General features: G+C 48.6%; 1 protein-coding gene across 3 annotated transcripts; it reads right to left on the minus strand.

The window, feature by feature from the left end:
• Window positions 1–210: 210 nt before the first annotated feature.
• PRPS1 (phosphoribosyl pyrophosphate synthetase 1) lies at window positions 211–12,608 on the minus strand. Of its 3 annotated transcripts, none has more exons than XM_086619446.1 (7): window positions 12,403–12,608; window positions 9,433–9,616; window positions 9,006–9,104; window positions 7,112–7,236; window positions 5,174–5,347; window positions 4,335–4,494; window positions 211–2,256 (listed from the first exon to the last, which is right to left on the minus strand). In XM_086619446.1, the coding sequence occupies exons 1-7, from the start codon at window positions 12,522–12,524 to the stop codon at window positions 2,164–2,166; spliced, it is 957 nt and encodes a 318-aa protein (XP_086475572.1). In that variant the 5' UTR covers window positions 12,525–12,608; the 3' UTR covers window positions 211–2,163. The 3 variants fall into 3 exon arrangements, with proteins under 3 accessions (XP_086475572.1, XP_086475571.1, XP_086475570.1); XM_086619445.1 differs by having other exon boundaries at window positions 9,424–9,616; window positions 12,403–12,562; XM_086619444.1 differs by having other exon boundaries at window positions 9,421–9,616; window positions 12,403–12,562.
• Window positions 12,609–26,040: the final 13,432 nt, after the last annotated feature.

The following is a 26,040-nucleotide window of genomic DNA, read 5'->3' on the forward strand; positions in this document are numbered from 1 at the left end:
TAGCTTGGTCCCAAGCTTTTTCTTCCATGCAATGTCAACACAGCCAAGCTGAACCTCACAGTCAGCACTGCTGCAAGAGGGTAAAACTAGATAACCTTCCAAGGTCCCTTCCAAGTAACATTACTCCATTATCTACCTTGCAAATGACCTAAGTCAGAAGATGTGCATCGCCTTTGTAAGGTTTTTAGAAGCATTTATAGGCACAGGCCATGGTTTTTAAATAAAAGTTTAATTCCTTCATCAGGTCTTAAGTTTAAACAGAAATGCTGCTGAAAATCCTCACACGCTGCTCTGATGTCCTGGCTCTTGGCTTTCAGGGCACTGGCAGTGCAGCAGCAGAGGCTCCGACACAGGAGGCAGGAATCGGGCTCTCAGTAGAGCTCAGTGCAGGATGCAAAGCAAAGAAGCAAGAGAGACACTTTCCAGACAAGCATCAATTCTTATACAAAAAGAAAAACCCTACACTAATAGAATTGTTAACATTGCCACAGGACAGGAGTTCTAGGAAGGGAGAGAAGTCTTCAGTAAAAGGCACAACTAAAGAAGTACTTCCCTATATCTTAACCAAGTTTTTCAGTTATTTCCACTTACATCCCCAGCCCCTAGCCTCTCAAAGCCATGCTGGTTACTCTAGTAGAGTAATTTCAAGTTCCTTCTTTTCCCTTTTTCCCTTCCTCCAGCTCAAAAACAAATAATAGAGGAGTGCTTATAGAAACCAGAGCATAAACCAGCTTGGTCTATAACGCCGTAAGAGTCCAGGAGAGACTTAAGAGTTTACCTTATGATTGTCTGGTACAGTTACTAAGTATTCAAGTTTCAGATGACACTTATTACATCCAGGAGCCTCAGTCAGCTCTAGTTTTGGTATTTTTCTTTCAGGCACTTTGCTGCCTGTCAGGTTGGTCTTACATATACAGTTTTTCCAGTACTACGTATCACCAGCCTCTTTAACCCATTGCCATAAGCACTCATTAGCAGCATCAAACCCACTCCAATGACTTCTTCAGGTTTTGTAGTCCTGTAACCTCCTGTGCTCCTTGGTTTAAGATCTTTTGCAAGGAGCAACACTTTCAAGGCAAAGCAGACAGCGACCACGACAAGCAATCAGAATGTGTTAGTAACTTACAGGACAACAGGATTGCAGGCAATGAGAGGTTAAGACAGCTGGACACAAAGCTGTTGCATATTAAGTCACCCCAGCATCCGAACAGGCACTTACTAGATGCAACAACCAAGCTACTATGGGATAAAGAGGCTCAGTTTACTAGTGTACTAGCAAAAAAAGGATCATGGATTTGTACAGCAAGTCAAGGTGCAGCTATAGTACATGACAGCAGACCTCTAACTGCTATCAAGGCTAACAGTAAGCTGTGAAATTGAGAAACTGGTTTTAGCCCTACCCTAGAAACTAAAGCATTTATACCCACCATGAGTCCTCTACACAAGAGGGAGAGGAATGCTTGTCTAGGATGCACCTTCACCACCAAGTGAACACAGCAAGGCAGTACTGCACAGACTATGCTCTCACCTTCACTTTGCTGTGTAGCATGCTAAAGGGCATTTAATTTCATTAAGATGAATTCAAGTTTGCAAGCTACGCTGATCTCCTTTCATGGGAAGAAGCTGTAGCAGACCCACCTCCCAAGTGTCCCCCAGGTCAAGCTTGGGCAAGATATAAGCCTTCCCCATCACTCTTCAGGGGCTTGTCAGGTATGCACTGGTAAGACAGCCAGCAGTCTCTCAGGCTCTTGCTGTAGATCCATATCAACATGACCTAGGGAGCTCTACTTCCCAAACAATTTAGGATGTGCATGCCAGATCACCTAACCCTGCCCACAGAAAAATCCTCTCCCTCCCCACCCCCTTAAAATAATTGTGGCAATTAGCCATGTGTCAGTCCTGCTCTCCACAGATCTGCAGAATTGAGTCAATACTACTGATGAGTCCCAATAAACAGGGCTGCTGGTGGAGCTGGAGTGTGACAGATGAGCTGCCCCTCCCCAGCCTCCCAGTGTTGGGATCAGAGGCAGGAAGCCTGCCTTAAGCAGGAGGAGCTGTGGAGAACTGCACTGGAACAAGCAGAGTCTTCTACTGAACTTTACAACACGCTGAACAACTTTTGGTTTTAAAAAAAGCCATACAAGCAGCAGCTGGCATCTGTTGTTATAAAGGGACATGGCTGAATAGGTAGGAGACAGATTCCCCATTATGAGTCCTCCTGATGGCCTCCGCAAGGATCATTGAGATGTCAATCACCTGGAGGGGAAGAAAGATGCATCAGCATCACTGAGAAAAGACATCAAGCCTGGAAGAACAGCTGGTTAAGTTAGAAAGAACTTAAGTAAACTCATCACCCAAATTTATAACATGTAAGATGCAGACAAATGACTTCTGAACAGGACTGGGATTTAATTATGTATAATTCTGAAGAAATTCTACATATAGCACTACAAGAACTATTTCACTGTCGATATTTGTCAGGATGACAGTCTAGTCACCTTTCTTTGCTGAGACTCCCTAAGCTCAGTCTGTTTACCTTAGGACTATTTTTCTTACTTTGTGTAAGTTGCAGAGAAGTTAGGGGAGTCTAAATCAAGATCACATTCCTTCCCTTGAGTCATGAGGCCTTACCATCACTGCCAGCAGGCTAAGAAAGATGAAACTACTGTGCTGCAACTTAGCTCCCAGTCACCGAGCCGGCTCCCCCTGGCGGGGTAATCCAGCTAACAGGAGGGAAAATTAAATCTTTATAATCTCTCGCTCTGAACCTCAGCAGCCAAAGCACTTCAATATATGCAGTCTCAGTAAGATGCACCATGTTCATGCTGTGTTAAGGAAACTAAGTGAAACGCATGTTTAACATTTTCTTTCTTCCATATAGTTTGTCTTCTAAGGAAGGAAAGAAAAAACTTCAGAGCTGCAGAGCAGACAGAACATGAGATTTATTACAAATGCTTTAGTTCCGTATTTCTCAACACTGAACATCAGATGTTAGTGTAAAAGAGTGAGGTGTTAAGTGAGAGCCTGAAAAACTACTCCACTGCAATCTTTGGCTACTATTTACATACTGATTACCAGTTTAACATTTTGCCTACATTAACTATAGCGTGGAGCTTGGAAAGAAGTTGAAGCATCAGACATCTTTTAGATGTGCTCAGCTGCAGGGATACAATCCAGCAGTTAGTGTCAAGAAAATGCAACCCAATGGCAGTCTGCAATCAGCTTATAACTCACTTCCAACAGCAGCTTAAGATTCACTGCAGCTTCAACCAGTTGAGCTTCCTTTTCACCAAAGCCCCAGTACTGGGGAATCTGCTACACTTACAACAGTACTAGCAGAGTTTTAGCAGCACCATTCACTTTTCAGAACTTCTCCAAATACCTGTCCCCACATGTCTATGCTGTGAAGTTAGTATTTCAGATGTCCTTGGCTGTGTATATGCTATAGCAATATCTGAAGTTTCTGATGGACCTATTATGCTTGAATGCTCAGGTAAAGCTGCAACTTCCAGCTTTTCATCAACACAGGAAATTCTCAAGTTCTGCCTAGCTCAAGTTGAACAGCCAATTTTTTTCTTCCAGGAAAGTCAGTCTCAGCTTGGGCAACAAAATACCACAGTACTTTCCCTAAATGGAAAACCCGAGACAGACTGAGCATCAAGAGACCAGCTTTTAGCTTTCATACGGATGGCAAAGTGTTTTTGTTTATCTTTGGCAAGTATCTGAACATTGTACTGTGGAGCTGTGCCAAGTGCTCTTAGTCAAACCAGCAAGACACATCTGTGGGATAAGACTGCACTCCTCCTCCAGCTCACCTGCACTGCTGCTATGACCAGACATGAAGCATTCACCTTCCCCAGGCAAGGCCTACTTTGCTTCACAAAAGGAAGGGACACTCTGCTTAAAGGGCTGGGCATTAGGTGATAGATACACAACTGAAGCTGGCATTAGCAACTTCTATGAAGTACCTATCTGCTTCTGCATCAGTATTACATGTCATCAGCATATCACTCCTCCAAAGCATACAGATAAAACTGCTTGCTTACATCGTGGCTCCATTAGATCAGTGATCTGATCTAGGTAAAACCCCTGAAAAAAATTTCCTTAAATGAACCATTTAAGATAAGATGGATTAGAAGCTGCATTTTATCAGTGTAACAGGTTTGTTATCCTACAGCAATAGGAACAAGAGAACTCGTCAACATCACCACTGATTCCAGTACCAATGAAACTGCTGGAAGCACTAGACAGTACTATGGAGTTTTCCCACCAACAGAAGGACAGACAAGTGCTACTGCCCCTCAGGAGAGACAGGAGAGAAAGTGGATGCTCACCTGGATCTTAGGGCACTGCTTCATCTTGTCCTCCTGGGGTATTGTGTTTGTGACTACAACTGCCTCAAAACAGGCATTGTTGATCCGAGAAATTGCTGGCCCAGAAAAGATCCCATGAGTTAAGATGGCATAAACTTTGGTGGCTCCAGCTGACACAAGCCTACAAGGCAAGGAAAAAGGAGAAGGATGAGAAATTCTTAGCAAGTATCAAACTGACATTTTTGCAGTGCACATGGTAAGCATGAAAGGAGACAATGCTGTATGCTTAGCGGACGGGCTACCTTTGATTCTCCCCTCCAGCCCACTATTGATTTGGGGGAAGAAAACAGTTTAACAAGTACCATAAAATACACCACAGCAAAGTATACATTGAAAAAAATATTGTTCTTAGCCCTGGGACATTTGGACTAGACCATACAAATCACCTTGCATGATTTTTGCTAACACAAGTTAGCAGATATTTAATACTGAGTGTTGCATACACTGGTGTTTCTAGTGTAGGCAGCTTGAAAAGCTTACTCCTTGCAGAAAGTCAGATGTATGACCTTAAGGTGATGGACCAGACAGCTCTTAGTTCTACCTAGCATAGTCAGTGATGGAAGACATACTTCCAACATGTGCGTTTTTCAAATGAAAAAAGACATACTATGGTCTTCTAGCTATTCCCACTGTGAGAACTTTAGGTTTTTTACTTAGTCGGTATGACATGAGATAGAAAAATCAAGAAACTGTATGTTACTTTGTGAAACTTGAAACACAAAGAATCTGATTAACTCATTACACAGTGCTCACTAACAATAGGTTTCTGATTTAGGAAAGAATCAGTCAGCCCTACTCACTTGTCCGCAGCGTGACAGATGGTACCACACGTGTCTGCCATATCATCTACCAGAATGGCCACTCTGTCCTTCACATCACCCACCAGCACCATACGATCCACCTCATTGGCCTTCTTGCGCTCCTTGTGAATGAGGGCAAAGTCCACATTCAATCGATCTGCAATGGAGGTGACTCTGAAGAGAGAAGTTTCCAAACAACACTTAACTCCACACATCAGCTTCAAATGACTCTCTTTTAAAACTATTAAGCACAAACTGCCACTGCAACAAGAGAAGCTGTCAACCACACATTACTGCTCCCAAGCAATTAACAGAAGACACTCTGCCACCTTAGTTTCCCTTCAAGCAGTTAAACTGCAATCTCCAATCTAATCTCTCCTGATGACAGCAACTAAATTAAGATAAAACAGCCTTTAATCCCAACCGCTGTAAATTAATTTGCATATAAAGCTCAAAACAAACTTTAACCAGCAAGTTTAGCAAATCTGAAGTCATTAGAATGCTTGGAAAGTTGTCATCTTTATCACACTACACTGGAAAGGCTTAAGTTGAGCTACGACAAGGGTCTACTTGCACTCATATAAGCATTCATTAGCATACAAGTGCTGGCACAAGGACACTGACAGGAGTACACATCCAAGAAATGCAAGTCCACCACTCCACATTTACTTTGGTTAAAGTCACCACAGAACAACCTTACTAAAGGGACCTAAACTTTATGTATTGATACCGATGAACAGTAAAGAGCTTAAAAGCATAAACAGCGAGAAGGAAAAATACACATGCCCCTAAGAAATTCTACACTTGAGATGAGTAAACTCCTAGCCCCAGTAGACCAGACTCATCACCCTGGGAGTCCTACACAAGATTGTTACACTGAACTGTACTAAATTCTACTAAAGTATTTAGTCCTGCAGTATCTCCATAAAATATTGCACCAGCTAGGATCAACACATTTTAGTTTAAGTGGCTTTTGAAAAGTTTTTTTCAGGACTCAGATGACTGAGCTGGCTGACTTAGCATTTCATATACTGCATTATGCAACAAGCTACAGAAGTAGCTGAATAGACAAAAGGTCTTGTCCAATACACAGGCCACAACAAAGCTACTGAAGACCTACAGTGGTACTATCTCTTGGCAGTTTGTAGCTTAAAACACTCTGAAGTACGTGAATCAGGTCAGCACACACCAACATTTTGGCATGACAATCCTGGATTATGAATACATCTGCATCCCTTTGCGTTCACATGTGGCCCTTACAAAGACTCAAGGAACAGCCTAGTTTCTCCTTACAAGCACCTGAGAACATTCTGAACTGCCCACAAGCTAGCATGTTTATCTGCAGAAAGATGGGAGATTTTAGAGTCTAAGAAAGACTACTTAGAGTCAGACTATCTAAGTAGAAACGTGCTATAACTTATGCTGCTTTTTGGAAAGGGACCATCTATATTCCTTGCTCTCAGGGAAGAGGAAGAGTAGCAGCAAGTTTAAGTCTCAGCTAGATATTCAAATCAAGAGTAAAGTAAGAAAATGCCTCAGTAGACTAAGCTTAATACTGCAAAGAAAACAGCCTGGATAAAAACATATCATTAACCAGTAGCAGTCACCTTGTCATGAGCTACATGATTCCCTCCTTCAACCTGAACAATTAACCTTCTTAAAAAAATTGTTTTAGTCCAAGTGATGCAGTAATTGTGCAATTCCTACCTATGCAGCTGTGATTCTAGAAGCTATTTAATTCTCCATGTAGCCCAAGAAACCCTCTAAACATTTCCTATGAAGAACACCTGACCACTTTTCACTAGTTGCCACAGACTGTCTTACCTTCAGAAGGTAGGCCGGCAGAGGGAATATGTCTTAAGAATAAGGTCACAAGCATTCTCAGGAATTCAAGCAGATATGGAAGCAGCACCTCAAGTTCACTGTCTGACAGCTTACCTCTTGGCTCCACCAGCATCTGGTGAAACAATGGTGCAGTTCTTCCACTCTGCAATATTCTCTTTGATCCATTTCAGTACAGCAGGCTCGGCATATAAGTTATCAACAGGGATATCAAAAAAACCCTGCAAGGAAGATGACAGGAACAAATGTAGCTGAAGGTCACATTTCAAACAGCTGGAAGGAGCCTTCTATATGATCAGGCATGCAGCCACTGCCTTTCCACAGCTTTCCCTTCCACTTCCCTTAATGCAAGGGCAGTAGCCTTTGGGATACACAGAACAGTAATGTAAGAAGTCTTCAGAGCCAGAAATAGTTTAGCAGCATAAATAACACTTTACATCTGACACCTTCACAACATGGAACTAGTTCTATACTAAGGGGGTGCAGAAAACCAAACACACTCATTTTCCGAGCAGCTACTGCCTGTTCACAAAGTCAATCTTTACAGCTCATTACCTACACTGTTTGCATCTACAGGAAACCTATGAAAAAGGCTTGAGTAACATTTGTTTTTAAACTAATACAGCTGGTTCCACAACTTCACACTGACCCAGCAGACTCCTCCAAGGTAAACCTCAAAGGTCACTAAAAGCCAGGAGTTAATACTGGACAGGGAATAATAGGCGGGGGGGGGGGGGGGGGGGGGGAGCAGCTACTCTAGAGGAATGCTCCAAGACAAAGGGGTAACAGATCCTTCTACCATCACTCCTCCTGTGCTCAGCAACTAGAAGAACCAGGCTGAAACAAGCCAGATGCTGAAAGCTTATATACAAAAACCAAATTATTCAACTGAATCTCACCATTGCTGCTGGTGAAAGGTCAACACTATGGCACACATCACAACTCCAAGCCTCTTATGGAAGAGGCATACCCCCTTGGGCTCTGTCCTTCTATTTCATGATCTTTCTGAAAGTCTTCTCAGCTGTGCCCCCATAGGTTTTTTCCACCTGGACAAAGTATTTCTGGGCAAATTATACTGGAAGAAATTATACTGAAGTGCGAATGGCTGCATTTTCAACTGTTAAAATGACAGCCAGCCCACCTGCTTCACCAGGCAGTAGATATCTTACCCTTCTGGATTCAGTGTTTGCAGCAATAAAATAGATATCCTCCCCTCTGCCACACCTCTCTCAGTTGCATTGAACTGGTTTCTTGGTCTCAGACCACTTGCTCAAGGTGGAAAGACACAAGACTGATAATTTAACAGCTTGCTGTCCCTCCTCTCCATGTTATATGCTCTTGCCACTTCTCTTACACAGCTCTGATCAAGATTTCAGCCAGTCCATCAGACTATTCTGTTCACTAAGACAGGAAAATCCATGAATAATGTTCAATTTACCAGCAGCTTGGGAGAGAACCACAGCCAGCTTATGTGGAAAGGTAGCACTGAATAGATACAAGTGGGATTTCCCATCTTGTCAGCAGCAAGCTGTCAGATCACTGTCCTGGTCAACTGAACCCTTGCAAGCAGCTGTGCCAGTACACCTGGAGGCAGAGCTAACCTCAGGGCAGCAGCACTACCAGCCACTATGTCAAACAGAGCACAGCTCACTTCTCCCTGAGAAGCTCTACTTAATATTTAAGAACACTCTTGATAAAGCCATCTTCCATCTCAAATTCCTCAAAGGACCATGGCAATAAAGTCGTATGGCCCAACACTCATTTACACAGGACTCATTATGCTTAGTCTGATCAAGAACAGCTATAATTTCATTTACAGATGAACCTGTTACCCATGTCCCCATCCTCTTCTGACTGATTCTACAATCCCTTCCAGTTCCAAATTCCCAAGTCCTGATCACTGCCATCAAAAAAGCACATCACTGGAAAGCCTGCAAGGCAGTAAAGAGGCTGAGACTGGAGCAAGTACTTCCCTGATTTTAGTTCCTACCTGAATCTGAGATGCATGCAGGTCCATGGTGATTATATGATCTGCACCTGCCACAGACAGCATGTTTGCAACCAGCTTGGCAGAGATCGGAGCTCGACTCTAGTATAGGAAAAAAACAGTATTTAAGACAAGTTCAACTCTTTCATCAAGATGTCAGTCTTCCATTTCTAGGCAATGATTCATAAGCAGTTACTAAAAGGAGTACTCATTAACACTGCATCTTTACATCAACTGGTGTATTTTCAAGAAGAACTAGATCTTTACGAAAAGATCAATTTGCAGTCCAATGCCCTGAGGTTTAAAAGAAATTAAAATAAGTTTTATCTCTTCCTGTACATACTCAACTTCATCCAATCTCTATCCAGCAGTCAGGACTTTCAAGGTGTGCATTCATCTTCCCAGCAGAAAGCTTCACCACATCCCTTACCTTGTCCTTTTTGTCCTGCCGAGCGTAAGGGAAGCAGGGTATGACAGCTGTGACTCTGCTGGCTGAGGCAATCTTACAGGCATTTATCATGATGAGGAGCTCCATCAGATTGTCGTTGATTTCACCACAGCCACTCTGGACAATGTAGACATCCTCCCCACGTACACTCTCGCCTATTTCCACACTGGGGATAGATGAGGAAAGGACAGTGTATCCAAATGCAAATTAAAACACAATCATTACATATGCCTGCAGAGCAACCAAGGAATTGCATTGCCAAGGGTCTGTGGGTGAGTGTCATATATTCAAGGGTGTTGAGCAGGAACGCTGTTGCTTATTTGCTCAGTAACTATTTTACTTTGCTCACTGATCAAATTTAATGGTTCAGTCAGTAAGGCTAAAAGCACTCAGCTTGTACTCTTGATCTCAACACAAGCTGAACATGTAAACACCCCAGACTAGGCCTCATTCCCCCGGAACCAGAAGTACCACCACCTCCACTAAAAGCAGCAGTGTACAAAGGAAGCAAGGATGATGGCCAGTCAGCAGAGAAAGCTGAGCCAAAATTCTATCAGAAGCTATGCTGCAAATGATTATTAGATTTAGTCATAACAGCTATTCACTGGCTTGAACAGAGAAGCCATCCAGCATTTCACTTTGGAAAGGCTTTTGGGGTTAATTTGCTACTGGATGTAATGCACACTAATCCCTGCTGATGAAGGGACTGAATACAAGCCAAAGGTCCTGTTTGCCAGCAGCAAACTGCCAGTTTCAGCATGTGTATCAAGACACCTGCACTAGAGGCAGAGTTGGAAAGAAAGCAGTAGCCCTTAGGTTTGAGGTTTCACACAAGGCAATGCTGCATAAGGCCTTTTGTAGGAATGGATTAACTGTTAAGTACTTCCAACATTTCAGTTTAGAGAACATCTGGAAGTAACCAGAAGTCACTCTACTGAGGACAAAGCTCTTCCATGGTTTTTTTTTCTTCTTGCACTGGAGATGCTCACCCATTCTCCAGACTGCTGCCACATCAAACTTCAAGAACAACTAGACAGACAATCACCCAACCCACTCCTAATGGCTTCATTAATAGAGCACCTTAGGGTAGATTTATAATTTTCATACTGCATTCTCTGATCTTCCTCCCCTCTTCTTCAACATGTTTTTGATCACTGCTAGGTATTTATAGTCTTACTGCTCAATAACCATGAGCAAACTGCTGTCATCTTTACTGCACGGTGACTTACAGCATACACCAACCTCTCATGAAGAATTCCAGCCAGCATGAGATCTTCCTGCTAGGTAAATGTCTGAATTAACATTAGCATACAAGTGTCATGTCCAGCTGCACTTACTAAATGTCTAATATTAAGCTGATTCAAGATATTTATTGTACAAAAGTATCAATGAACTATTCTGTTAAAATAATCTTACTTTTTCTGGGAAGCATCTGCTATTGGTTTATGAGAGTAAATACAACATCTAGTAGGTCTTAAAATCACATTACCTGCTGACACAAGAACCTGCTGGCTAGGCAGCTAATAAAGAGCTAGGAGAACGGTGCAATGGCAATGACTGTAAACCAAACAGACTCTTTTTACAACTATCCTCCACAGCTCTTTGTACTACCTTTGAAGTTTTCAGTTACAATCAATACCCATGCAATAGAAACATAACATTCTACATCATATGTACATCCTGGATTGTCCCAGAAAAAAATACTCTCTCCAGAAAAGAGAAGAGGATTCAAGCAATCATTCGAGGTTCTTCGTATTTTACTGTGCTTAGTGCATTTCTCTAAACCAAGCTTTAAGAGCTCTGAATAATTTTTAGCCTCTCCTTTCTTTTAGCTTCTTCAGGTAGGATGGCAGCAAGGCTTACAAAGCATAGACACAGAAAACAAGACAAATCTCAGGCTTCAGAGCTTGGGGCGAACACAGACTGCATGACTGCCACGGTGTCATGGACTGCAAGGTGGTGCCAGCCTGTGATCTTTCCTGAATAATTTTATCAATACCTTTAAGACTCTGACGGTCTTCAGAGTAGTTCTGAGGCACCAGCTACATTTTAAACAGAAAACTGTCGAGCCTCAAGTCATCGCAGTCTAGACTAATCATGGAAGAGGCTAATCAAACCCTGGGAGATGCATTCCTATCAGCTCTGAGTTTCTGGGGTGGTGGGAGCAAGGTCCGGCCGGGGACTTGTCCGCTCCAACCTCTGCCACAGCAGCCGGGTGACACGAACCCTTTCCTCCAGGTGCGGGAGCCCCGCGCCGCCCAGGGTTCGGCGTCGCGGGGCGGCCCGGTCCGCACAGGAGACAGCGGCGTCTCGGCGGAGGCCGCTAGAAGCATCGCCGGGGCTGTGCTGCCGGGCAGCACATGGCTCACCGCCAGGAGCTCCCCGGGGAGCACCACAGCCCGGCTTCTCCCGGTACGAATGCCCACCCGCCCGGGGCTCCACCGCTCCGGGGTGTCACGCTTCATTCGGCCGGTTGGTTCCGCTCGCTCTCACTCAGCACCCGCAGCCCAGCGCCGCGATCGCCGTGCTGCTCCCTGCCGCGCTCCGCAGAAACGTGCTCCGGGCGGGGAGCTGCTGAAGCGGGGCCAGCGGTGCTGCACGGCTGCTCCTTGGCCGAACGACGCCCACGGGAGCCCGGCCCCGGCCGCGGCCCTGCGCGGCTGCTGCCTGCACGGGAAAGGCAGGATGCGCTGGAGGCCCCCGGCCTAGCAAGGCCCAGTCAGGAGCGCCCCGCACTTCACGGAGGTCTCAGCGCGGCCGCCGTGCCCCCGGGGCCAGGCTGTCCGCCGTAAGCACCCACCGGCCCCTCCGCCACGCCGCGACCCCCCCCCTCCCCCCCGCGCCTCATACTACAAGTCCCAGCAGCCCCTGCGCGGCGGCTGCCCGGACCCCGGCGCGGCGGCGCCCCGCGGCTCGCCGGGAGCTGCAGTGCGGGCCCCGCCCCCGCCTCACCATGTCTCCTGGTTGCTGAACTTCTTCGTGACCACCTTGCCCAGCTCCAGGCCCAGGCGGTCGGCGATCTTCTGGGACAGGTCCTGGTGCGAGCTCCCGCTGAAGATCTTAATGTTGGGCATGATGGCGGCTGCGGCGCTGTCCTCTTCCGCGCTCCGCCTCGCACCGCAACCGCCTGCCGCACGGGGACCCACCCGCCGTCTGCGCGGGGATGCAGCACGCTGAGCGCAAGCCACGCCGACCCGCGCCTACTCCGCCATCTTACTCCTTCCCGCCGGCCGCGCCGCCCCTTTATAGACTCCCGGACCCCAGGGACACGCCTCGGCGCGCTTCCCATTGGCTCCCTAGCGGCCCTGCCCGCCCCCGCAGCGGCGCGAGGGTGGTGGGCGTGGCTCAGCGGTCTCCTTCCCGCCCCGCCGCCCGCCTGAGCGACGGCCCCTGGCGGGGGGGGGGGGGGGGAGCGAGGGAGGTGCGCGCGGCTGCTCGGTAGCCCCGCCAGGGGGCGGGGCGCAGCGCAAGAGGAGGCCTGCGATTGGTCCTGGCGGCCGCAGCTGGCCGATGGCCCTGCGTCACGTGGTCCTGGGGGCGGGGTTCGCCAGTGGCGTGATTGGCAGTCGATCCCCCCCTCCCCCGGTGGTCATGATGGCTCTTTTAGTCATGGGAGGCCCTGGGGAGTGGTAGGGCCAGGGAGAGAAAATGGCCCCGGTCCCTCCGCAGGGCACCATTCCCGCGTCACCTGCCGCCCTCCGACCCCGGCGGGTGAGGAGCCCCGTGGCGGCGGGGTGGGGGTTACCTCAGCATGCTGGCGTGACTGCGCCCGCTGTCTCCTTCGTGCACCGCGGCGGGCCGCCAGGGCTTGCCCTGCGCTCAGAGGGCGTCACCTGGCCGGGCCGCAGTGCCGCGGCGTGATGCAGCACCCGGCGGCATGCTGTGTGGGCGGCATCGTGCCCGGCTGCGGCACTGCCGGCGCGCTGCGCGGGCACCACCTCACCGGGGCTGTGCCCCCACCATGGGCCGTACGGGCACCACCTCACCGGGCTTGTGCCCCCACGACGGGCTGTACAGGCACCACCTCACCGGGCTGCTGCACAGGGCTCATCACCCCACTGCGCCTCGGGCAGTTCTGCGTGGCCATCATCTCGCCATCCCACTGGGTGCTGCCTGTTGTGCTGCTGCGAGTGACTCGGTGTGCATTGCAGCCGCAGCTCACACCGCGCTGCAGCTGTTTCCAGGCAACGTCCCCGAGTGACAGCCTGTGGAGCCTCAGGCACAGTGATGCCCTGCAGTGGCTGCAGCACTGGCTGGGCACCCACCATTTCATGTTTCTCTGTGATTTTCACAGCAAACAGGCATTTGTTAAGAGAAGTTGTAGCTTTTCCAGCACAAATGGAAGCCCAGGTGCCTCAGCTGAGGGCTGCGTGCAAAGGCAGCAGGGGAGACAGGAGCTCTGCTGCCTGATCAGCCGTGCCCAGACAAGCCACACTGAGCCCAGTGGTTGGGACCAGTCCCTGGCTTTTAGCTTCAAAGGTTGGGTGGAGTGATATGTCAACATTAAGTTGGAGCAAGTTTTTAATTTTTGAAGGATGGTGCTTATCTTACTTGAAGGTTAACCTGTTCGCGTTTTTGTCTTGCAAACTTCTAGTCTACAAAAATACCAATGATTGATTTTTTTTTTTCCCCTTCAGGTTTGCTGTGCTCAGACTCTTTTCCTTTGGCTGAATCCAATTTGATCCCATTTCAAAAGTGAAATGATGGTACCAGGCTTTATGTGTGAAGAGGCATTGACTTCTCACATATATAGCCAATGGGACTGGTCTCCCTGCAAACTCAGTGAGAAAAAGTATCATGATTGTTACCCAGCAATAAAGGGGTTAAAGCTTTTGTGTAAGAACTTCATGAGGGGTTTAGTAGGCAGTAGGTGATTCACACATACCTAAAGAAACCAACAAGATGACCATCCTTGGAGCTGTCAGGAGTGATTAAAAGGGAGACTCTTTATCAAGAACTGTCTGCCCTTGGAGGGAACATCCCAGAAACTTTGTTCTCATGTTTCTCTGACTGTGAACATGCGCAGCACTGACCTGGGGAAAAGGGAATTCCGGCAGGGGGCGATGGCGACCACCGACTCGCGGACCACCTGCCCTGGACATACCCCAGACCCAACAGAAAGGGGCGGAGGGGAGAACTGAGCGTGCGAAGGAATTTCCATGTAAAGCGAGAGAAAAGGAACGGATTGTTGAAGAGAATAACAATGAATATGTAAACAGGTTATGAATAGGCATGATCGCAGTGTGTAACTAAGTTTCTGTCCAGGGGCCGGGTGTTATCCCCCGTGCACCCGGCGCCGCAATAAAGAATGCCGCTTTCCAAAACTCCAGAATGAGTCTCGGAAAGTTCACTTTCAAGTGCACCGACTTTTCGGGTATCAGATTTGGCGACCCAGGTGGCACCCTCTGTGTTCGGCTGCAGGACCCGCTGAGAACAGGACTCCCTGGGGCGCCCCCGGGGATTTCTCCAGAGGGACTCGTCGCCTCAGTCGGATCACTGCGGGAACAGACAAGGACCATCTTAGAAAAGGTGTTCTGTTTGGGTTGGGGACTGGTCCTTTGGGTAGCTCTCTGTAAGGAGAGACTTGCGCAGGACAGCGTGTACCGGGCAGCCAGCGCCTTAATGGTGTACTGTGGTTATTTAATCGATTTTGATTGTGGCTTCCAGTCCCACCAGAGTCAGAAAAAAAAAAAAAGCGCGATTACAATTGTGGGTTCGAGTCCCACCAGAGTCGGTAACCATCTGGAAGCTGAAATACTAACGACTGAATCCAATGTGATTGTTTGTGTGATTCCAGGAGTTGTATTAATTGTTTGTACGGTTGGATATTTTTGTGGTTGTAAAACTGTTTTTTGTCCTGTTTGCGTGTGAGCGACTGAGACGTACTTATCGTTCGAAGTGAGTGTGGAGTCTGGATCCGCGGTTCTGTTCTGCCATGAGGGAAACAGCCGGAGACGCACAAAGTGATTGAAAAATGAGAGTGAATGAGTTATTTTAATGATAATTAGTTGTATCTAGGAGGCGTGATTTTAATTTTAGTCGTTTGTTTGGTAACAACAGGATTGGGATAATAATCATAATAATAATCCAGTAAATAATGGAATTGTAATACTTTATTGCAATTTATGCTGTTTCTCAGAAGAAATTATAAATGGGATGAGGTGGTATATGCTGATATGTTTTCCGCTTTAAGAAATCATCCTGAGTGGCAAAAGGAATGTGCTGGAAATTTGCACCCCCCTCCCCGTTTTGGCATTGGTTTGAATTAATTATTAAAATTCCAGACGCAGACTGGAAAGATGCAGACATAATGTGAGATGCAGTGACTGAAACTGAGAAACAGTTAAAATCCGCCCGAACTCATGTGCAGGCTCCAATGACAGCTGGAACGCTGGCAGGGGGAGTCAATCTGTGTGACTGACCTGCACTGAGATCCGAACGGAACGCTGGCAGGGCAGTCGATCAGTGTGTTCCCCTGACCCGCATTGGGATCCGAACGGAACTCTGGCAGGGGGAGTCGATCATCGTGTTCCCCTGACCGACCCGCATTGGGATCCGAACGGAACGCTGGCGGGGGAGTTGATCCATGTGTTCCCCTGACTGCCCTGCATTGGGATCTGAAGGGAACGCTGGCAGGGGCAGTCGATCCGTATGTTCTCCTGACTGCCCCACGTTGGGATCCGAAGGGAATGCTGGCAGGGGCAGTTGGTCAGCGTGTTCTCCTGACTGCCCCGCATTGGGATCCGAAGGGAACGCTGGCAGGGGGAGTCGATCAGTGTGGTCCCCTGACCGACCCACACTGGGATCCGAAGGGAATGCTGGCAGGGTTTTGAAACTGTCTGTGTGAGCAGACTGGACCTGAAAGAAGAACCACTGGAAGTGGCCGATCATTCCTGGTATATGGATGGGAGCAGCTTTGTGAAGAATGGAGTCCGAATGGCCAGGTATGCGGTGACAACAGATCAGGTAACAGAAGCAAGATCCCTCCCAAAAGGTACGTGGGCACGGAGGGCAGAGATAATTGCCTTGGTGAGAGCGCTGGAGCTTGCTGAGGGGCTGCAAGTAAATCCATGGACAGATTTCAAAGTCTGCCTTTGGTGTAGTTCATGCTCATGGAGCGATCCGGAAAGAACGAGGACTTTTAACCAAACGAGGAAAAGGTATTAAACATGCCGATATGATACTGCGACTTTCAGAAGCAGTTCAGCTTCCGACAGCTGTGGCCATCATGCATTGTAACGGACATCAGAAAGGTAACACTGGCAAGGAGGTGGGTAACGAATTGGCTGATCATAAGGCGAGGCAAGCAGCGGAACAAGGTGAGGTATTCAGTTTGATCCCTAAAAAAAAAATATTACTACCTGAAATGATAGAAAATGATGGAAAAGATAAAAAGCTTATCAAAGATTTAAAAGCTAAGGTTAATCCGTCAGGATGGGCAACAGTAGAGGACAATCGAGTAATAGTTGCTTTTAGAATACTATGGACGTTTGATAAGAACTGAGCATGGCAAAACTCGATGGGAAACAGAAGCTTTATACAATGCTCTCTAAGCAAATAATAGCCCGAAGTTTATTTCAAACTGTGAAAAATGCGGTTAGTAACATGTTTAAAGAATAAATAAATAAGTAAATATTTACAGAATAACACAAAGGTAGAGAATCGAGTAAAGTTTGGAAACATTGGCAAAGGATGTGTTCCAGGCCAAAACTGGCAAAGAAACTTCTTGGAATTGCCTAGAAAAGGGGGGTGTCTTCCGGCTGGCCTGAAGCATTTCCCTGTTAGACTAACAAAGCCCGAGAAGTGACTAAAGTTTTGTTAAGGGAAATCATCCCTCGGTTTGGAGTTCCTGAAGTAATCTCTTCAGACAGAGGGCTGCACTTCGTATCGCAAGTAGTACAATCTGTTAGGAAATTTTTAGAAATCGACTGGAAATTGCGTACACCTTATCACCCTCAAGCAAGCGGGCAGGTGGAGAAAATGAATCACGTAATAAAAACACAACTAAGCAAAATTTGTCAAGAAACCAACTTGAGATGGGATCAGGACCTTCCAATTGCCTTATCAAGGCTTCAAACTAAACCAAGAACCAAAGAAAAATTGAGTCCCTTTGGAATCTTATATGGGAAACCATTTCAAACTCGATATTGAGGGCAAGATCTCAGTCAAGTTGGAGAAATGAGCTTACAGCAATATTTGATAGCATTAGGAAAACAATTGGAAGAAGTAAACAAAGTAGGGATGTCTACCAGGGCATAGGGATTAGATTCTCCAGTGCATGCATTCAAACCTGGAGATTTGGTTTATGTTAAAACCATTTCAGGTCACCTCCTTGAGGAAAAGTGGAATGGACCTGTTCCAGATGCTGCTGACAACCTACACGGTGATCAAGATCGGAGAACGACCTGCTTGGATTCATTATTCCCAGGTGAAGAAAGTGCCTGAGGAACAACGGACAGCAGAAGCCACAGGACCCACTACTATGACTGCCCCGGTGTTGATTGTCGCAGTTCTGAGAAGCATGACTGAAACGGTAAACACGTCCGCTCTACGTTGGCCACGGTCTCACGCCTACCTTAAGTCCGCAGGAAGTAGGGGACCATCTTTTAAATGGTTGAACTTAAATTTAGCTACTGTAGTTATGCACGAAATGCAAATATACTCGGAAGATGATTGGGGCTGGGACAGAGACAACGAGGCTCCCCTCTCGATGGGAACAATCGGAGAAGGGATCCAAATAGGTTGCCGAATGATCAATGGATCCATTCACGAAAAAGCAACCCGAATTACTATAGAAGGCACAGCGAGTCAAAAGCACTCTGACTTCAGACTGCTCCACAAAACCATCGGTGAAATCATTTCAGTAATCCGAAGGGCCTCGTTTCCTTCCTTAAAGCCCCACGTGCGATCTCACCTCTGTCCCACGGGCACATGCAACTCTGACGTGCCCATAAACAAACTCCAGCTGTGGCAGTTCCCCAACGCCACAGGCACGGCTGCTCTTCGCCAGCTTCCAGCAACCGCTAAAGGCAAAAACCATGAGTTACCTCCTGCCTCTTCTTCTTGGGACCTGCGCTCCAAGGCAGGGCTGGAACCGCCTTCCAGCCTGCTTGCCTGGGGTCATGGAAACTAAGAGGCAATTTTTTGATTTGCATAAAAAGGGCCTGGCAAAACCTTTGGATCCAGTGCAAAGAGGGGCACAAGAAAGAAGGTGGAGCACAGGTCTGTCTTCATTCGGACTTCACAGCTATTTCTCATCCTCTCGGCAGCCCAGGCCAAACACGAGTCCAACTACACAAAGAGAAGACTTCGGGGGGACCTAATAGCTGCCTTCCAATACCTGAAGGGAACTTACAGGAAGGCTGGGGAGGGACTTTTTACAAGAGTGTCCACTGATAGGACGAGGGGAAATGGGTTTAAGTTGAAGGAGAACAGATTTAGATTAGACCTTAGGAAGAAATTCTTCAGTACGAGGGTGGTAAGGCTTTGGAATAAATTGCCCAGAGAAGTTGTGGGTGCTCCCTCTCTGGAGGTGTTCAAGGCCAGGTGGGACGGAGCCTTGAGTAGCCTGGTCTAGTTGAGAGGCGTCCCTGCCCATGACAGGGAGGTTGGATTAGATGGTCTCTGAGGTCCCTTCCAGCCTATGCCATTCTATGACACGGCTGTGCCGATGGCGGAGCGTTAATCACAAAGGAAGGGACGCGAGCCTAAGCTGGAAAGGAAACGTCATCCAGCAGAGCTCCCAACATGTCACCCCAGGAGACACCAAGCCCTCACTCTACAAATCTGTCTTGCTCCAGGCCCACACACACCAGGCACAGGTTCGGGGGATCACAGAGGAGGCGATTGCAGTTTCGGGCCTGCAGGGACTATGGACCAGGAGAAGGTGGACCGAGTGTCCCAAACACATGGGGAAGATGTGACAGCTACAGAGGAGGAAGCAGACGTCAGCGTGTACCATGTCACACTGAACACCCCACGCCTGACATGTCGGCTTGTTGGTGCTAACCCCATCGCGGGGGTCCTGTAGAGCACAAACAGCCCCAGCATCTCCTCATGGATGAGCCAGGTCCCCGCACAGCTCGGCTGGAGGAACTCGTTCTTTCTCCCCTTGAAAGACACGATTTAAGGCAAAAACCAGTTGCACTTACAGCCCTCGAGAGCCACCTGAAGGGGCCAGGGCCACCCCGGCCCCTGGAATCCTCTCCCTCTCCAGGAGGAGCTGGGGTGGCTGTTGGGGGAGGGGTGGAACACGGGGAGCCCCAACATTCCGTCCCGGGATACCCAGAGAGTCCTTAGCACCCAACTGCCAGAACGGAACATGGCGCGGTTACCGGCGCAGCTCTCCGTGTGGGGCTCCCAGCCTGCCCTGGCCCTGTGGCTGTTTCAGCCTCTTGGGCCACCCGAAATGTTCCCCCCTCGAGGTAAGGACCTACCCTGCAGCCCGGGGACGCTCCTGGGGCCAGAGCGGAGGTGACCGCCCGCCACGGCTCCCGTCTCTCCTCCAGCCTCAGCCACCCTGTGCCGCCTGCCCGGGCAGGAGCAGCCCCTCCCCGCAGCATCAGCACCCACAGTGGGGATGGCCCCCCAGGCCCCACCAGCAGGTACGGCACCCCTGTCTGCTCTGCCAGCCCGGCACCTTCGGCTTTCCCGGGCACTCCCAGCATCCCCACCGACCCTGTACCCCCTGGCGGGTCAAGTGCCCCTGTAGGGTCCCCCCAGCCCAGCACGGCTCCCCCTCACCCACACAGGGCTAAACAGGCTTCCATGCAGCTGTTGCTTTGAGCCCCGCTACTTCAGAGCACACTGGAGCAGCACCAGCCTGCCATGGCCCAGCACCTCCACGCTGGGCCATGGCACCGCTCCAGTGCCGCCTGCTGCCCTGTGGGGCCCTGGAGGCTGCTGGACCACCCCGGCCTGGGAAGCCGCTGGGACCCCTCAGAGCCAATCGCACCACCCCACCACCACCCCTGCGGGGGAAACCCCGGGCACCAGCGTCTCCGTGGGCAGTGATGTCCCTGCCAGCCTATCTGCTGCCCCCCACAAACAAGACCTTGGGGACCTGGCGGAGGACCTTGAAGTCACAGAGGAGATGTTGCTGCAGGAAGCCCTGAGGCTCTTCGGTGTCTCCCAGGATGAGGTGGAGATCAGGCAGGATGGTGCCACCAGCGTCCCCATGCCTGGGGACGGAGGTGCCACCAGCGTCGCCATGCCTGGGGACGTTGGTGCCACCAGCGTCCCCATGCCTGGGGACGGAGGTGCCACCAGCGTCGCCATGCCTGGGGACGTTGGTGCCACCAGCGTCCCCATGCCTGGGGACGGAGGTGCCACCAGTGTCACCATGCCTGGGGACGGAGGTGCCACCAGCGTCACCATGCCTGGGGACGTTGGTCACCACGCCATGGCTGGGGACACTGATGGCACCAGCGCAGCCGTCTCCCCCTGCGACATCCCCTCCTTGGATCTACCTGATGAGCTGCTCCACCCCGGCTACACCATCCCCGAGACCACGGATGGCACCCGGAGCCTGGGAGAAATCTATCTGGGGATGGCGGCAGAGGAGCTGTGGGGAGACGTGGGCTGGGACCTGCCACCGTCCCAGCCTGCTGCAGCAGAGCAGCGGAGGAAGAAGCGGGGGGCGAGCACCTGGCCAGAGCTCCCCAGCAAGCGCAGGGCTCTGGGAGGCAGCACGGGGGTGGCCGGGGGGGATTAGAGGGAGATGGGGGGACTCGGGGGTGGGAGGGGAGGAGGGGTGGTGTGTTTTGCGGTGGGGGGAGGGGGGTTAGTGTAGATGCGGTGGGAACTTTTCTGTTGTGTTTTTCTTCCATTAAATGTTGTTTCTTCAGAATGGCTCCGTGGCTGTGTGGGAGGGGAGGGAGCACAGGGGGCACCGGGAAAGGGCACCCAAGAGGTGCCAAAGCCCCGCTGAGCCCCACGTCAGAGCCGTCAGAAAGGCACCGAGTTGCCCCCAGGGGGGCAGGCCATGGCGGGGGCAGGGGGACGGACGGACACACACTCCCCTGGCGCCTCCCCCGGGGAAGCAGCCCTTTGGCGGGGGAGCCAGGGCAGACGGGTCCCTGCAGGACTCACGGACACGGCCCCATGCAGAAAGCAGCCCCAAGGCTCCCGCCCGGCTCCAGCTCGGCTCCCGCTTGGCAAAATCCAAATATACTCTCCAAATAAGAGATCCAAATAGGCTGCCGAATGATCAATGGATCCATCCATGAGAAGGCAACCCAAATTACTGTAGAAGAAACTAACAATTCTGTACTCACAAGGAACCTTTGTGCCCTCGAAAAGGAAAAACTGGAATGCTGGAGCAATCTTACACTAAGCCAGCCTGTCTTTGTAGTATGCCTCTGCAATACCCAGAAAGGTGACCTGGCTCTCACATTTAAATTTAAAATGGGCATTGTTGAACCAGTGACAATGACCACCCCCAGCCCTAACACGACAACAAGTTCTCCTAGCACAACGCCACCTATGCCAAGTGCTCTATTTTTTGAAATTGGACCCTACGTAATTCAAAATTCGGGTCAACAACAGATGTTCAACCCATCACGGTCCCTCAGATCCTGGGAATAGGAATGGGATTTCTAAATAATATAGACTCTGAGGTCTTAACGAATAAGTTAGTTACAATAACTAGTGACCTAAATGAATTGGAACATCCTTTACCGTTTTCCCTTTTAGCTCTGGGAAGTGAACAATGGCTTTTATCACGTACATTACCTCAGTGCGAGAACATAAACGAAAACGACCATCAATTCATTATAGATGCACTTGGTGCAGCCCAAAACAATGTCTCTTTAGCTCTCAGTTGCATCCAAGCTCAATTGTGGATCCAATCCACAACAGCCATGATTATAAAGGAGGGTGGAGAAGGCACTTTACCCAATGAAATTTGGAAAGTGATTTGGGACAATGCAAACAATTTTGAAAAAACATTCCAGTCTTGGGGGCGGCTAGTTAGTTTTACTTATGATCCCCAAAACGATAGGGTCACAGCCTTTGTGTTAACTATACACCATGCTTTGGTATACGCTATATACCCAATCATTGCATTGGGATTGAATCACAATGGAACGACACTATATCCCTTGGAACATAGAGTGTGGGCACGAAAGAGTGAGAATAAATGGCAAACTACTGACACTAGCACATGCGTTGTGCAAGGGCAACAAGGATTCATTCGTGAAAGCAATACCATCAGAGCTCAAGACATTTGTCTTGACATGGAACAGAACGTCTGCCATTTTGAGATACATCCTGACTAAACCCTAAAACTGTACTTGTATATATAGGTAATGGATGTGTTTGCATGAGAACTTCCTGTGATTCCATTTTAGTAGATAATGTTACTAGAAATACGAATGACCACTCTAACCTTTGTATCTGTAATTTTGTAACTATCGCAGGATGTGATTTTACTTATTTAGCTCCCATCACATCATATCAATTACTAAAATCTAACTAGACATTGTATCATGACCTGCTGCCTACCCCTATTGGAATGAACTTGGCGTTGCTGAAAAGTCTGGTACAACATGAAGACTTAATTAAGACAATTGGTGAAGCAAGCCGAGAAAATGGACAAAAAACTCTGATAACTGTCCATCATGACACAGAAGAAATACACCATATCCTGGAACGAGTAAAGAAAGATGGAGAACATCATTGGTGGGAAATTTTTGTAGGATATTCACCCTCGGCAACGGAAGAGTTGAACTTATTAATACATCCTTTGCTTGTAGTACTGGTAGCAGTAACAATATTAACAATTGTAAACCTTATCTTCTGGTAGAAATGAACCAAACTGACTAGAAGAGTTTGCGCGCTACCCACAGTTCTTAAATACGAACTTTTGCAAAAGAATTCGCAAGGATGAAGCAAAGGTGGGAATTGTTACCCAGCAATAAAGGGGTTAAAGTTTTTGTGTAAGAATTTCATGAGGGGTTTAGTAGGCAGTAGGTGATTCACACATACCTAAAGAAACCAACAAGATGACCATCCTTGGAGCTGTCAGGAGTGATTAAAAGGGAGACTCTTTATCAAGAACTGTCTGCCCTTGGAGGGAACATCCCAGAAACTTTGTTCTCATGTTTCTCTGACTGTGAACATGCGCAGCACTGACCTGGGGAAAAGGGAATTCCGGCAGGGGGCGATGGCGACCACCGACTCGCGGACCACCTGCCCTGGACATACCCCAGACCCAACAGAAAGGGGCGGAGGGGAGAACTGAGCGTGCGAAGGAATTTCCATGTAAAGCGAGAGAAAAGGAACGGATTGTTGAAGAGAATAACAATGAATATGTAAACAGGTTATGAATAGGCATGATCGCAGTGTGTAACTAAGTTTCTGTCCAGGGGCCGGGTGTTATCCCCCGTGCACCCGGCGCCGCAATAAAGAATGCCGCTTTCCAAAACTCCAGAATGAGTCTCGGAAAGTTCACTTTCAAGTGCACCGACTTTTCGGGTATCAGATTTGGCGACCCAGGTGGCACCCTCTGTGTTCGGCTGCAGGACCCGCTGAGAACAGGACTCCCTGGGGCGCCCCCGGGGATTTCTCCAGAGGGACTCGTCGCCTCAGTCGGATCACTGCGGGAACAGACAAGGACCATCTTAGAAAAGGTGTTCTGTTTGGGTTGGGGACTGGTCCTTTGGGTAGCTCTCTGTAAGGAGAGACTTGCGCAGGACAGCGTGTACCGGGCAGCCAGCGCCTTAATGGTGTACTGTGGTTATTTAATCGATTTTGATTGTGGCTTCCAGTCCCACCAGAGTCAGAAAAAAAAAAAAAGCGCGATTACAATTGTGGGTTCGAGTCCCACCAGAGTCGGTAACCATCTGGAAGCTGAAATACTAACGACTGAATCCAATGTGATTGTTTGTGTGATTCCAGGAGTTGTATTAATTGTTTGTACGGTTGGATATTTTTGTGGTTGTAAAACTGTTTTTTGTCCTGTTTGCGTGTGAGCGACTGAGACGTACTTATCGTTCGAAGTGAGTGTGGAGTCTGGATCCGCGGTTCTGTTCTGCCATGAGGGAAACAGCCGGAGACGCACAAAGTGATTGAAAAATGAGAGTGAATGAGTTATTTTAATGATAATTAGTTGTATCTAGGAGGCGTGATTTTAATTTTAGTCGTTTGTTTGGTAACAACAGGATTGGGATAATAATCATAATAATAATCCAGTAAATAATGGAATTGTAATACTTTATTGCAATTTATGCTGTTTCTCAGAAGAAATTATAAATGGGATGAGGTGGTATATGCTGATATGTTTTCCGCTTTAAGAAATCATCCTGAGTGGCAAAAGGAATGTGCTGGAAATTTGCACCCCCCTCCCCGTTTTGGCATTGGTTTGAATTAATTATTAAAATTCCAGACGCAGACTGGAAAGATGCAGACATAATGTGAGATGCAGTGACTGAAACTGAGAAACAGTTAAAATCCGCCCAAACTCATGTGCAGGCTCCAATGACAGCTGGAACGCTGGCAGGGGGAGTCAATCTGTGTGACTGACCTGCACTGAGATCCGAACGGAACGCTGGCAGGGCAGTCGATCAGTGTGTTCCCCTGACCCGCATTGGGATCCGAACGGAACTCTGGCAGGGGGAGTCGATCATCGTGTTCCCCTGACCGACCCGCATTGGGATCCGAACGGAACGCTGGCGGGGGAGTTGATCCATGTGTTCCCCTGACTGCCCTGCATTGGGATCTGAAGGGAACGCTGGCAGGGGCAGTCGATCCGTATGTTCTCCTGACTGCCCCACGTTGGGATCCGAAGGGAATGCTGGCAGGGGCAGTTGGTCAGCGTGTTCTCCTGACTGCCCCGCATTGGGATCCGAAGGGAACGCTGGCAGGGGGAGTCGATCAGTGTGGTCCCCTGACCGACCCACACTGGGATCCGAAGGGAATGCTGGCAGGGTTTTGAAACTGTCTGTGTGAGCAGACTGGACCTGAAAGAAGAACCACTGGAAGTGGCCGATCATTCCTGGTATATGGATGGGAGCAGCTTTGTGAAGAATGGAGTCCGAATGGCCAGGTATGCGGTGACAACAGATCAGGTAACAGAAGCAAGATCCCTCCCAAAAGGTACGTGGGCACGGAGGGCAGAGATAATTGCCTTGGTGAGAGCGCTGGAGCTTGCTGAGGGGCTGCAAGTAAATCCATGGACAGATTTCAAAGTCTGCCTTTGGTGTAGTTCATGCTCATGGAGCGATCCGGAAAGAACGAGGACTTTTAACCAAACGAGGAAAAGGTATTAAACATGCCGATATGATACTGCGACTTTCAGAAGCAGTTCAGCTTCCGACAGCTGTGGCCATCATGCATTGTAACGGACATCAGAAAGGTAACACTGGCAAGGAGGTGGGTAACGAATTGGCTGATCATAAGGCGAGGCAAGCAGCGAAACAAGGTGAGGTATTCAGTTTGATCCCTAAAAAAAAAATATTACTACCTGAAATGATAGAAAATGATGGAAAAGATAAAAAGCTTATCAAAGATTTAAAAGCTAAGGTTAATCCGTCAGGATGGGCAACAGTAGAGGACAATCGAGTAATAGTTGCTTTTAGAATACTATGGACG

This window comes from Tauraco erythrolophus, chromosome 13, assembly GCF_009769465.1.
Source record: "Tauraco erythrolophus isolate bTauEry1 chromosome 13, bTauEry1.pri, whole genome shotgun sequence".
NCBI lineage: Eukaryota > Metazoa > Chordata > Aves > Musophagiformes > Musophagidae > Tauraco > Tauraco erythrolophus.